This window comes from Oncorhynchus mykiss, chromosome 29 (genome assembly GCF_057628025.1).
Source record: "Oncorhynchus mykiss isolate SJ-2025 chromosome 29, ASM5762802v1, whole genome shotgun sequence".
Classification (NCBI taxonomy): domain Eukaryota; kingdom Metazoa; phylum Chordata; class Actinopteri; order Salmoniformes; family Salmonidae; genus Oncorhynchus; species Oncorhynchus mykiss.
The window spans coordinates 29,612,922-29,627,583 of record NC_143050.1 but is presented as its reverse complement, the minus strand read 5'-3'; the positions used below and the strand labels follow the sequence as shown (position 1 = coordinate 29,627,583).

Below are 14,662 nucleotides of genomic sequence, written 5' to 3'. Positions count from 1 at the left end.
ATAGTATAGCCACTCTACTCAACAAATTGGATGCAGTCTATCACAGTGCCATCCGTTTTGTCACCAAAGCCCCATACACTACACACCATTGCGACCTGTACACTCTCGTTGGTTGGCCCTCAATTCATACTCGTCGCCAAACCCAATGGCTAAAGGTTATCTACAAGTTTCTGCTAGGTAATGCCCATCCTTATCTCAGCTCACTGGTCACCATAGCAGCACCAGCTGTCAGAGCAGCTCACAGATCACTGCACCTGTACAAAGACCATCTGTAAACAGCCCATATACCTACCTACCTCATCCCCATACAGTATTTATTTATTTATCTTGCTCCTTTGCACCCCAGTATCTCTACTTGCACATTCATCTCCTGCACATCTACCATTCCAGTGTTTAACTGCTATATTGTAATTACTTCACCACCATGGCCTATTTATTGCCTTAATTCCCTCTTATCTTACCTCATTTGCACTCACTGCTTATAGACTTTTTGTTTTCTTTTGTTCTACTGTATTATTGACTATGTTTTGTTTATTCCATGTGTAACTCTGTGTTGTTGTATGTGTCGAAGGGTGGTGAGTGCTTTATGCTTCATCTTGGCCATCTTGCAAAATAACTTGTTCTCAACTAGCCTACCTGGTTAAATAAAGGTGAAATAAATGTTAAAAAACACATCAACAACGGCCTCCCACGTAATTGCCATGGCAATTGCAGAGCAAGCGAAACAAATACTTCAAGGTCTCAATACAAGTGATGTCACCAACTGGAACACTACTAGCATGCACCACTAACTAGCTAGCCATTTCACACCAGTTACACTCACCCCCCCCTTTGACCTCCTCCTTCTCCACAGCAACCAGTCAGAGTCCAACTGAGTGATCCAGTTCAACAGCATTCATTTAACAGTGTTTCTTTCATCCCTCTCCTTGCCCCAACCTGGGCTTGAACCAGGGACTCTCTGAACACATCAAGAACTGTCACCCTTGAAGAATAGTTAGCTACCTATCGCTCCACGAAAGCCACAATCCTTGCAAAGCAAGGGAAACAACTACTTTAAGGTCTCAGAGCGAGTGACGTCGCCGCACCACTAACTAGCTAGCCGTTTCACATTGGTTACACCCACTACATGTTGCATCCACTGCCATTGAGGCTGCTAGCTAGCTAGGACACCGGCACACAGTGTCGTTTGCCCCTGCCTGCTGAGCACTGATTTCCCGCAGTTATTTTAATGTTGCGGTGAGTGTAATCACTACCCAGTAGTGCCACGCGAGAGTTTGGTTGGCTAATCAGAATAAGTTTTCCACTTTTCCACAGAAAAGGGATTTATTTCAGACAGGAATACTCCTCAGTTTCATCAGCTGTCTGGGAGGCTGGTTTCTTCACTCGCAGGTGAAGGAGCCGGATATGGAGGTCCTGGGTTAGCATGGTTACAAGTTGTCTGAGGTTGTGATGGCGGTTGGGCGTACTGCCAAATCCTCTAAAACGATGTTGGAGGCAGCTTATCGTAGAGAAATTAACATTAAATTATCTGGCACAGCTCTGTTGGACATTCCTGCAGTCAGCATGACAATTGCACGCTCTTTCAAAACTTGAGACATTTGTGACATTGTGTTGTGTGACAAAACGGCACATTTTACAGTGGCCTTTATTGTCCTCAGCACAAGGTGCACCTTTAATGATCATGCTGTTTAAACAGCTTCTTGATATGCCGCATCTGTCAGGTGGATAGATTAACTTGGCAAAGGAGAAATGCTCACTAACAGGGATGTAAACAAATTTGTGCACAAAATTTGAGAGAAATAAGCTTTTTTTTCTGGGATCTTTTATTTCAGATCATGAAACATGGGACCAACACTTTACATGTTTGCGTTTATATTTTGGTTCAGTATATTTGATAGGCGTAACATTTGAAGGAGCGAGAGAAAACATCATTTTGATAGCAACCCCTGATCCCAATGACTCGACTGCCCCTGCATAGAGAGAAAGAGAACTGCTCATTTTCAGCCACTCACGAGACTCACTTGAATGGATGCATCAGGAAAATTCTCTGCGACAAAAGAGTGATCAAGTTAAGATCCAACATCTGTATATGGCCTTGTGCCTGTAAAGGATGAGGCACTAAAAATATATAAAGATGAGGCATTATTGTCATACCGTATGTACTGTACTTGAACTCAAGTCCTATGTTGGGTTGAAAAGGACGGGTTCCACCTAGTCTATCTCCTCAAGGTTTCCTCTAACGGTGTTCAAGGTTTCCTCTAAAGGTGTTCAAGGTTTCCTCAAATCAAATCAAATTTTATTTGTCATACACATGGTTAGCAGATGTTAATGCGAGTGTAGCGAAATGCTTGTGCTTCTAGTTCCGACAATGCAGTAATAACCAAAGAGTAATCTAATCTAACAATTTCACAACAGCTACCTTATACACACACACAAGTGTAAAGGGATGAAGAATATGTACATAAAGATGTATGAATGAGTGATGGTACAGAACGGCATAGGCAAGATGCAGTAGATGGTATCAAGTACAGTATATACATATGAGATGAGTAATGTAGGGTATGTAAACATTATATTAAGGGGCATTGTTTAAAGTGGCTAGTGATACATGTATTACATAAAGATGGCAAGATGCAGTAGGTAGTATGGAGTACAGTATATACATATGAGATGAGTAATGTAGGGTATGTAAACATTATCTTAAGTGGCATTGTTTAAAGTGGCTAGTGTGGCAGCAGCCACTCAATGTTAGTAGTGGTGGCTGTTTAACAGTCTGATGGCCTTCAGATAGAAGCTGTTTTTCAGTCTCTCGGTCCCTGCTTTGATGCACCTGTACTGACCTCGCCTTCTGGATGATAGTGGGGTGAACAGGCAGTGGCTCGGGTGGTTGTTGTCCTTGATGATCATTATGGCCTTCCTGTGACATCGGGTGGTGTAGGTGTCCTGGAGGGCAGGTAGTTTGCCCCCGGTGATGCGTTGTGCAGACCTCACTACCCTCTGGATACCCTTACGGTTGTGGGCGGAGCAGTTGGCGTACCAGGCGGTGATACAGCCGACAGGATGCTCTCGATTGTGCATCTGTAAAAGTTTGTGAGTGCTTTTGGTGACAAGCCGAATTTCTTCAGCCTCCTGAGGTTCTTCACCATGCTGTCTGTGTGGGTGGACTAATTCAGTTTGCCCGTGATGTGTATGCCGAGAAACTTAAAACTTTCTACCCTCTCCACTACTGTCCCATCGATGTGGATAGGGGGGTGCTCCCTCTGCTGTTTCCTGAAGTCCACGATCATCTCCTTTGTTTTGTTGACGTTGAGTGTAAGGTTATTTTCCTGACACCACACCCCGAGGGCCCTCACCTCCTCCCTGTAGGCCTTCTCGTCAAGCCCACCACTGTTGAGGCGTGCATGGCAACGCAGTCGTGGGTGAACAGGGAGTACAGGAGAGGGCTCAGAACGCACCCTTGTGGGGCCCCAGGGTTGAGGATCAGAGGAGTGGAGATGTTGTTACCTACCCTCACCACCTGGGGGAGGCCTGTCAGGAAGTCCAGTACCCAATTGCACAGGGCGGGGTCGAGACCCAGGGTCTCAAGCTTGATGATGAGATTGGAGGGTACTATGGTGTTAAATGCTGAGCTGTAGTCGATGAACAGCATTCTCATATAGGTATTCCTCTTGTCCAGATGGGTTAGGGCAGTGTGCAGTGTGGTTCTCAAAGCACTTCATGATGACGGAAGTGAATGCTACGGGACGGTAGTTGTTTAGCTCAGTTACCTTAGCTTTCTTGGGAACAGGAACAATGGTGGCCCTCTTGAAGCATGTGGGAACAGCAGACTGGGATAAGGATTGATTGAATATGTCCGTAAACACACCATGGTCTGCACATGCTCGGAGGACGCGGCTGGGGATGCCGTCTGGGCCTGCAGCCTTGCAAGGGTTAACACTTTTAAATGTTTTACTCACGTCGGCTGCAGTGAAGGAGAGTCAAAGCGAGCAAAGAAGTTGTTTAGTCTGTCTGGGAGCAAGACATCCTGGTCCGCGACGGGGCTGGTTTTCTTTTTGTAATCCGTGATTGACTGTAGACCCTGCCACATACCTCTTGTGTCTGAGCCGTTGAATTGAGATTCTACTTTGTCTCTATACTGACGCTTAGCTTGTTTGATTGCCTTGCGGAGGGAATAGCTACACTTTGTATTCGGTCATGTTTCTGGTCACCTTGCGCTGGTTAAAAGCAGTGGTTCGCGCTTTCAGTTTCAGGAATTCTGCCATCAATCCACGGTTTCTGGTTGGGGAACGTTTTAATAGTTGCTGTGGGTACGACATCGCCAATGTACTTGCTAATGAACTCGCTCACCGAATCAGCGTATTCGTCAATGTTGTTGTTTGACGCAATGCGGAACATATCCCAATCCACGTGATCGAAGCAATCTTCAAGTGTGGAATCAGATTGGTCGGACTAGCGTTGAACAGACCTGAAAGCGGGAGCTTCCTGTTTAATTTCTGTCTATAGGCAGGATGCAACAAAATGGAGTCGTGGTCAGCTTTTCCGAAAGGATGGTTGGGGAGGGCCTTATATGCGTCGCGGAAGTTTACATAGAGTCAAATAAAGTTTGTTCAGGGCCATCAATGTTTCTGCTTGGGCAGGAATATATGCGGCTGTGATTATAATCTAAGATAATTATCTTGGTAGATAATGCGGTCGACATTTGATTGTGAGGAATTCTAAATCAGGTGAACAGAGGGACTTGAGTTCCTGTATGTTGTTATGATCACACCATGTCTTGTTAATCATAAGGCATACGCCCCCGCCCCTCTTCTTACCAGAAAGATGTTTGCTTCTGTCGGCGCGATGCGTGAAGAAACCAGCTGGCTGTACCAACTCGAATAGAGTGTCTCGAGTGAGCCATGTTTCCGTGAAGCAAAGAATGTTACAGTCTCTGATGTCTCTCTGGAATGCTACCTTTGCTCGGATTTCATTTCATTAACCTTGTTGTCAAGAGACTGGACATTGGCGAGTAGTATGCTCGGGAGCTGTGTGCAATGTGCCCGTCCCCGGAGCCTGACCAGAAGACTGCTTCGTCTGTCCCTTTTACGGCGTCGTTGTATTGGTTCGCCGGCTGGGATCCGATCCATTGTCCCAGGTGGTGGACAAAACACAGGATCCGCTTCGGGAAAGTCGTATTCCTGGTCGTAATGATAGTGAGTTGACGTTGCTCTTATATCCAGTAGTTCCTCCCGACTGTACGTAATAAAACCTAAGATTACCTGGGGTACCAATGTAATAAATAACACGTAAAAAAAACAAAATACTGCATAGTTTCCTAGGAACGCGAAGCAAGGCGGCCATCTCTGCCGGAAGTCGTCATCTCTCAAGGTGTTCAAGGTTTCCTCTCAAGGTGTTCAATGTTTGCCTCTCAAGGTTGCAGCCTGTATAGTGTACACTCACCTTGACCACCTCTTCATCGGTCGACCGACACTCTACCGACTCTGTTACATCCGTAACTGTGCCGTCTGTTCCTACGGTGACCACCTTTACTGGGACGGCAACTGTCCTCCCGGTGAGCACAGCTGTATTCAGAATCTCAGTGTCCTGAGAAGAAGAAGAAAAGAGGAGTTCAGAGCAACCACACTGACATGCAGATGCGTTGTTTACTGTGCCTATTGCAATATTAGCTGTTCACATTGTCATCTAATTGGAATTAGCCTACAACTGTCATAGAGTTCGATAAATGAGTCAGTATGTACAGTAAATGCTTGCACATCTGCTGTACATCCTCATTTCCCTGTGAATAAAGCACCAACAATCCAGTCAAATCCCTATACAGTAGTTAAGGTTTCATTAACATCCTAGATTGCCAGTCTCTAATGATACAATATATCATGAACATTGTAATCATAGATACTGCAAATTGCTGCTTTCATTAAATGATGTGAACAGTGATGATAAGATAGTGTAATCTTGACGCTGTGACTCAGACGAAGCAGAAGAAAGATAATTAGATGAATGAATCTACTCTTAATCCCCCCGGCTCTGTGTTTGCAACCATCATGTAAAGGCACACACACAGGCACGCACACAGACACACACACACACACACACACACCTACATGCAGGCACACACAAACACACACACACACACACACACACACACACACACACACGTTCAGGAGCCCACACAGACACACCAAACCCACACAGACACCCACACCTACATGCAGGAACCCACACAGACACACGTACACAGACAGACAGGCACACATTGTCACTTTGTTACTTCCGTTGGCCCTCTCCTTTTGTGCAAACAGATATTATTTTATGCTCTGCTGTGGATAATGAAATATCAGCTCTCTCTCTCTCTCTCTCTCTCTCTCTCTCTCTCTCTCTCTCTCTCTCTCTCTCTCTCTCTCTTTCCCAGTCTCTCTAGCTCTCCCTGCTGATTCCTCTTACCAGGATCCAGTCTTTTTCCCCTCTCTATCATTTCACCTCTAACGTTCTTTAATGGGAAGTAAATATATTGGCTCACCTCTCACACACTCACTCACACACACACACACACACACACACACACACACACACACACACACACACACACACACACACACACACACACACACACACACACACACACACACACACACACACACACACACACACACACACACACACACACACCTCCCTGCCCATGAAAGTTCTGGGCTCAGGCCGGGCCAAGAAAATACCAATAAGAGGAACAGACTCAGTTCTTGCCGAGCAAAAGAGAACGATTGTCTATCTTAGACATACAAGGAGATGACTGCTCCTAGTAGGACACTATAAATATGTGTTTGTGTGACTTGTATGTTGTGTTATTCAGCGGCAACATCCTGTTGGGTGTAATAAATCTAGTTTGAGCTTTCCTTAGAGTCCGTCTTGTCTGGATGTGTACCAGAACTTAGAACCTAACAACAGTGCTGACAGTCTAACAAGGAGTTATCCACACTGTTTCATTTACTGTCAAAAATATCAATTTAACAAGACCAGGGAAATGGCTCCGATTAATATGGGTGGAGGAACCACCCTCCCTAGTAAATGAAAATCTGGGGAAGACATTTAAAAAAAAGTTTAAGGGGTAGAACAGTTTAATATTTATTTTATTTTATTATTTTTTTCACCTTTATTTAACCAGGTAGGCAAGTTGAGAACAAGTTCTCATTTACAATTGTGACCTGGCCAAGATAAAGCAAAGCAGTTCGACACATACAACGACACAGAGTTACACATGGAGTAAAACAAACATACAGTCAATATTACAGTATAAACAAGTCTATATACGATGTGAGCAAATGAGGTGAGATAAGGGAGGTAAAGGCAAAAAGGCCATGGTGGCAAAGTAAATACAATATAGCAAGTAAAACACTGGAATGGTAGATTTGCAATGGGAGAATGTGCAAAGTAGAAATACAAATAATGGGGTGCAAAGGAGCAAAATAAATAAATGAATAAAATACAGTAGGGAAAGAGGTAGTTGTTTGGGCTAAATTATAGGTGGGCTATGTACAGGTGCAGTAATATGTGAGCTGCTCTGACAGTTGGTGCTTCAAGCTAGTGAGGGAGATAAGTGTTTCCAGTTTCAGAGATTTTTGTAGTTCGTTCCAGTCATTGGCAGCAGAGAACTGGAAGGAGAGACGGCCAAATAAAGAATTGGTTTTGGGGGTGACTAGGGAGATATACCTGCTGGAGCGTGTGCTACAGGTGGAAGATGCAATGGTGACCAGCGAGCTGAGATAAGGGGGGACTTTACCTACCAGGGTCTTGTAGATGACATGGAGCCAGTGGGTTTGGCGACGAGTATGAAGCGAGGGCCAGCCAACGAGAGCGTACAGGTCGCAATGGTGGGTAGTATATGGGGCTTTGGTGACAAAACGGATTGCACTGTGATAGACTGCATCCAATTTGTTGAGTAGGGTATTGGAGGCTATTTTGTAAATGACATCGCCAAAGTCGAGGATTGGTAGGATGGTCAGTTTTACAAGGGTATGTTTGGCAGCATGAGTGACGGATGCTTTGTTGCGAAATAGGAAGCCAATTCTAGATTTAACTTTGGATTGGAGATGTTTGATATGGGTCTGGAAGGAGAGTTTACAGTCTAACCAGACACCTAAGTATTTGTAGTTGTCCACGTATTCTAAGTCAGAGCCGTCCAGAGTAGTAATGTTGGACAGGCGGGTAGGTACAGGTAGCGATCGGTTGAAGAGCATGCATTTAGTTTTACTTGTATTTAAGAGCAATTGGAGGCCACGGAAGGAGAGTTGTATGGCATTGAAGCTTGCCTGGAGGGTTGTTAACACAGTGTCCAAAGAAGGGCCAGAAGTATACAGAATGGTGTCGTCTGCGTAGAGGTGGATCAGAGACTCACCAGCAGCAAGAGCGACCTCATTGATGTATACAGAGAAGAGAGTCGGTCCAAGAATTGAACCCTGTGGCACCCCCATAGAGACTGCCAGAGGTCCGGACAGCAGACCCTCCGATTTGACACACTGAACTCTTTCAGAGAAGTAGTTGGTGAACCAGGCGAGGCAATCATTTGAGAAACCAAGGCTGTCGAGTCTGCCGATGAGGATGTGGTGATTGACAGAGTCGAAAGCCTTGGCCAGATCAATGAATACGGCTGCACAGTAATGTTTCTTATCGATGGCGGTTAAGATATCATTTAGGACCTTGAGCGTGGCTGAGGTGCACCCATGACCAGCTCTGAAACCAGATTGCATAGCAGAGAAGTTATGGTGAGATTCGAAATGGTCGGTAATCTGTTTGTTGACTTGGCTTTCGAAGACCTTAGAAAGGCATGGTAGGATAGATATAGGTCTGTAGCAGTTTGGGTCAAGAGTGTCACCCCCTTTGAAGAGGGGGATGACCGCAGCTGCTTTCCAATCTTTGGGAATCTCAGACGACACGAAAGAGAGGCTGAACAGGATAGTAATAGGGGTGGCAACAATTTTGGCAGATAATTTTAGAAAGAAAGGGTCCAGATTGTCTAGCCCGGCTGATTTGTAGGGGTCCAGATTTTGCAGCTCATTCAGAACATCAGCTGAGCAGATTTGGGAGAAGGAGAAATGGGGAAGGCTTGGGCGAGTTGTTGTGGGGGGTGCAGTGCTGTTGACCGGGGTAGGAGTAGCCAGGTGGAAAGCATGGCCAGCCGTAGAAAAATGCTTATTGAAATTCTCAATTATGGTGGATTTATCAGTGGTGACAGTGTTTCCTATCTTCAGTGCAGTGAGCAGCTGGGAGGAGGTGTTCTTATTCTCCATGGACTTTACAGTGTCCCAGAACTTTTTTGAGTTAGTGTTGCAGGAAGCAAATTTCTGCTTGAAAAAGCTAGCCTTGGCTTTTCTAACTGCCTGTGTATAATGGTTTCTAGCTTCCCTGAACAGCTGCATATCACGGGGGCTGTTCGATGCTAATGCAGAACGCCATAGGATGTTTTTGTGTTGGTTAAGGGCAGTCAGGTCTGGGGAGAACCAAGGGCTATATCTGTTCCTGGTTCTAAATTTCTTGAATGGGGCATGTTTATTTAAGATGGTTAGGAAGGCATTTTTTTTAAATATCCAGGCATCCTCTACTGACGGGATGAGATCAATATCCTTCCAGGATACCCCGGCCAGGTTGATTAGAAAGGCCTGCTCGCTGAAGTGTTTCAGGGAGCGTTTTACAGTGATGAGTGGAGGTCGTTTGACCGCTGACCCATTACGGATGCAGGCAATGAGGCAGTGATCGCTGAGATCTTGGTTGAAAACAGCAGAGGTGTATTTAGAGGGCAAGTTGGTTAGGATGATATCTATGAGGGTGCCCGTGTTTAAGGCTTTGGGGAGGTACCTGGTAGGTTCATTGATAATTTGTGTGAGGTTGAGGGCATCAAGTTTAGATTGTAGGATGGCTGGGGTGTTAAGCATGTTCCAGTTTAGGTCGCCTAGCAGCACAAGCTCTGAAGATAGATGGGGGGCAATCAGTTCACATATGGTGTCCAGAGCACAGCTGGGGGCAGAGGGTGGTCTATAGCAGGCGGCAACGGTGAGAGACTTGTTTTTAGAGAGGTGGATTTTTAAAAGTAGAAGTTCAAATTGTTTGGGTACAGACCTGGATAGTAGGACAGAACTCTGCAGGCTATCTTTGCAGTAGATTGCAACACCGCCCCCTTTGGCAGTTCTATCTTGTCTGAAAATGTTGTAGTTTGGAATTAAAATGTCTGAATTTTTGGTGGTCTTCCTAAGCCAGGATTCAGACACAGCTAGAACATCCAGGTTGGCAGAGTGTGCTAAAGCAGTGAATAGAACAAACTTAGGGAGGAGGCTTCTAATGTTAACATGCATGAAACCAAGGCTATTACGGTTACAGAAGTCGTCAAAAGAGAGCGCCTGGGGAATAGGAGTGGAGCTAGGCACTGCAGGGCCTGGATTCACCTCTACATCGCCAGAGGAACAGAGTAGGAGTAGAATAAGGGTGCGGCTAAAAGCAATAAGAATTGGTCGTTTAGAACGTCTGGAACAGAGAGTAAAAGGAGGTTTCTGGGGGCGATAAAATAGCATCAAGGTATAATGTACAGACAAAGGTAAGGTAGGATGTGAATACAGTGGAGGTAAACCTAGGTATTGAGTGATGAAGAGAGAGATATTGTCTCTAGAAACATCATTGAAACCAGGAGATGTCATTGCATGTGTGGGTGGTGGAACTAATAGGTTGGATAAGGTATAATGAGCAGGACTAGAGGCTCTACAGTGAAATAAGCCAATAAACACTAACCAGAACAGCAATGGACAAGGCATATTGACATTAAGAAGAGGCATATTGCAGATAGATTGTAGATTCAATCAATGTAATTGTCTGCATCATTTCCAATCCCCCATATATAATTTTTGCAAATATATATATTTATATATACAGTACCCAGTACCGATCAAAAGTTTGGATTCACCTACTCATTCAAGGGTTTTTCTTTATTTTGTACTATTTTCTTAATTGTAGAATAACAGTGAAGACATCAAAACTATGAAATAACACATATGAAATCATGTAGTAACCAAAAAGTGTTAACCTGTCTTGGGTAGGGGGCAGTATTTTCACCTCCAGATGAAAAGCGTGCCCAAAGTAAACAGAAGCTAAAACACTAAGGTTCCCAAAACTGTTACAATAATGTCTTTGAGTATAACAGAACTCATATGGCAGGCGAAAAAAAATATTTTCATGTGGTTTTTCAACTCAATGCCTATAGAGAATCCAATGGGTTAGGAATAAGATTGCATTTCCTATGGCTTCCACTAGATGTCAACAGTCTATATATATGGTTTCAGGCTTTTATTATGAAAAACGATGAGTAAAAATCCATTTTGGTCAGAGGACAGAGGAAGTATGCCAACCTGATTTGGGCACGTTCCCATGAGCGCACCGTTAATTTCTGTTGAAAACGGTATTGTCCGGTTGAAATATTATTTATTTTGAAGACAATAAACAACCTGAGGATGAATTATAAACATCATTTGACATGTTTCGACGAACTTTAGCGGTACTTTTAGTATGTATTCGTCTGCCAGTTGTGACCGCCTTGGAGCCATTGGATTACTGAACAAAACGCGCCAACAAAATATGGTTTTTGGGACATAAAGATGGACTTTATCGAACAAAACAAACACTTACTGTGTAACTGGGAGTCTTGTGAGTGCAACCATATGAAGATCATCAAAGGTAAGCAATTTCACCGGATGTTGGCCAGGTCGGAAGCTAGAGAGGTTTTAAACAAATCTAAATATATTTGCGATTTTTCTAAGTTGCCACCCTTTGCCTTGATGACAGCTTTGCACACTCTTGGCATTCTCTCAACCAGCTTCATGAGGTAGCCACCTTGAATACTTTTCCAACAGTGTTGAAGGAGTTCCAACATATGCTGAGCACTTGTTGGCTGCTTTTCCTTCACTCATCCCAAACCATCTCAATTGGGTTGAGGTCGGGTGATTGTGGAGGACAGGTCATCTGATGCAGGACTCCATCGCTCTCCTTCTTGGTCAAATAGCCTATACACAGCCTGGAGGTGTGTTTTGGGTCATTGTCTTGTTCAAGAACAAATAATAGTTCCACTAAGCACAAACCAGATGGGATGGCGTATCACTGCAGAATGCTGTTGTACCCATGCTGGTTAAGTGTGCCTTGAACTCTAAATATATCAAAGAGAGTGTCACCAACAAAGCACCCCCACACCATCACACCTCCTTCTTCATGCTTCACGCTGGGAAACACACATGCAGAGATAATCTGTTCACCTACACTGCGTCTCACAAAGACACGGCAGTTGGAACCAAAAATCTCAAGGTCGGGCTCATTTTACCAAAGGACAGATTTCCAGCGGTTTACTGTCCATCGCTCGTGTTTCTTGGCCCAAGCAAGTCTCTTCTTATTGGTGTCCTTTAGTAGTGGTTTCTTTGCAGCAATTCAACCATGAAGGCCAGATTCACGCAGTCTCCTAATTGCCCATTTCTGAGGCTGGTAACTCTAATAAACTTAGAGGTACGCAGAGATAACTCTGGGTCTTCCTTTTCTGTGGCGGTCCACATGAGAGCCAGTTTCATCATAGCACTTGATGGTTTTTGCGACTGCACTGAAAGAAACTTTCAAAGTTCTTCAGATTTTCCGGATTGACTGACCTTCATGTCTTATAGTAATAATGGACTGTCGTTCTCTTTGCTTATTTGAGCTTTTTTGCCATAATATGGACATGGTCATTTACCAAATAGGGCAATTGTCTGTATACCTCACCTACCTTGTCACAACACAACTGATTGGCTCAAATGCATTAAGGAGGAAAGAAATTCCACATGTTAACTTTTAACAAGGCACACCGGTTAATTGAATTTAATTGCATACCAGGTGACTACCTCATTAAAGCTGGTTGAGAGAATGCCAAGAGTGCACAAAGCTGTCATCAAGGCAATGGCTACTTTGAAGAAACTCAAATATAAAATATATGGTAAAAATAAAGAAAAACCCTTGAATGAGTAGGTGTGTCCAAAATGTTTACTGGTACTGTATACATTCATACATATAAATATATATGTATTATTTTCTGCTAACCCTACCACCCCTCCCCTAATTGGATTAAACTAATGAACAACAACACTTAGGCTTCTACTTAAACTAGCTTCCAGCTTCCAGCTTATACAAACTATATACACTACTATATTGAACATTTTGAAGTTACTTAGAAATGTCCTTGTTTTTGAAAGAAAATCATTTTTTTTTTGTCCATTAAAATAACATAAAATTGATCAGAAATAGAGTGTAGACATTGTTAATGTTGTAAATGACTATTGTCGCTGGAAACAGCAGATAGGTACAGAGGCCCATTATGAGCAACCATCCCTCCTGTGTTCCAACAGCACGTTTTTTTGTATTAAAGAAGCAATAAAACTGGCCTTCTTTAGACTAGTTGAGTATCTGGAGCATCAGCATTTGTGGGTTCGATTACAGGCTCAAAATGGCCAGAAACATAGACTTTTCTTCTGAAACTCATCAGTCTATTCTTGTTCTGAGAAATGAAGGCAATTCTATGTGAGAAATTGCCAAGAAACTGAAGATCTCGAACAACACTGTGTACCACTGCCTTCACAGAACAGCGCAAACTGTCTCTAACCAGAATAGAAAGAGGGGTGGGAGGCCCCTGTGCACAACTGAGCAAGAGGGCAAGAACATTAGAGTGTCTAGTTTGAGAAACAGACTCCTCACAAGTCCTCAACTGGCAGCTTCATTAAATAGTACCCGCAAAACATCAGTCTTAATGTCAACAGTGAAGAGTCAACTCTGGGATGCTGGCCTTTTAGGCAGAGTTCCTCTGTCCAGTGTCTGTGTTCTTTTGTCCTTCTTAATCTTTTATTTTTATTGGCCAGTCAGAGATATGGCTTTTCTTTGCAACTCTGTCGAGAAGACCAGCATCCCGGAGTCGCCTCTTCACTGTTGACGTTGAGACTGGTGTTTTGCGGGTACAATTTAATGAAGCTGCCAGTTGAGAGTCAATGAAGAAGCAGTTAAGTAAGAAGTAGTTCATCATAAAGCAATGCCCTTATTGACCGCTCATACGTATACACTGAGTCATCAACATCAGAACAGATTTACTGTGTGACATGAAGGCTTTCTATACACTGACTAAACTATTCGGTTGCACTAGTCCATTGCATCTATATCGCCTAATCATGTTTTCATTCTCTTTGAACTGTGAAGATAACTGCAATAATGAATTAGGTCTCCAAAGCTCATCTGAGACCAGGTATAATTTACTGGATTGTATCAGCAATATTTCCAAATTAAATGTTATTTGTCACATGCTTGCTAAACAACAGTGAAATGCTTACTTACGGGCCCTTCTCAACAATGCAGAGAAAAAAAAAGAAAGTACAAAATGTAAAAATAATTACACAAGTTTAGAGTCGATGTGCAGGGGTACGAGGCAATTGAGGTAGATATGTACATAAAGGTAGAGATAAAGTGACTAGGCAACAGGATGATGGTGTTGGAGTCGTGTTTGGCCACGTAGTCATGGGTGAACAGGGAATACAGGAAGAGACTAAGTACACACCCCTGAGGGGCCCCAGTGTTAAGGATCAGCATGGCAGACATGTTGTTGCCTACTCTTACCACCTGGGGGCTGTCC

The 14,662-nt window shown here is 43.7% G+C and overlaps 1 protein-coding gene across 1 annotated transcript in view; it reads right to left on the bottom strand.

Annotated features, from left to right (window-relative positions):
- LOC110509743 (transmembrane protein 132C-like) overlaps window positions 1-14,662 on the bottom strand; it is a 227,090-nt gene that overhangs the window by 33,020 nt on the left and 179,408 nt on the right. Inside the window, exon 5 of the mRNA XM_036968040.2 lies at window positions 5,440-5,583. Within this exon, the coding sequence (XP_036823935.2) occupies window positions 5,440-5,583 (144 nt within the window). The remainder of the gene's footprint in view (window positions 1-5,439; window positions 5,584-14,662) is intronic.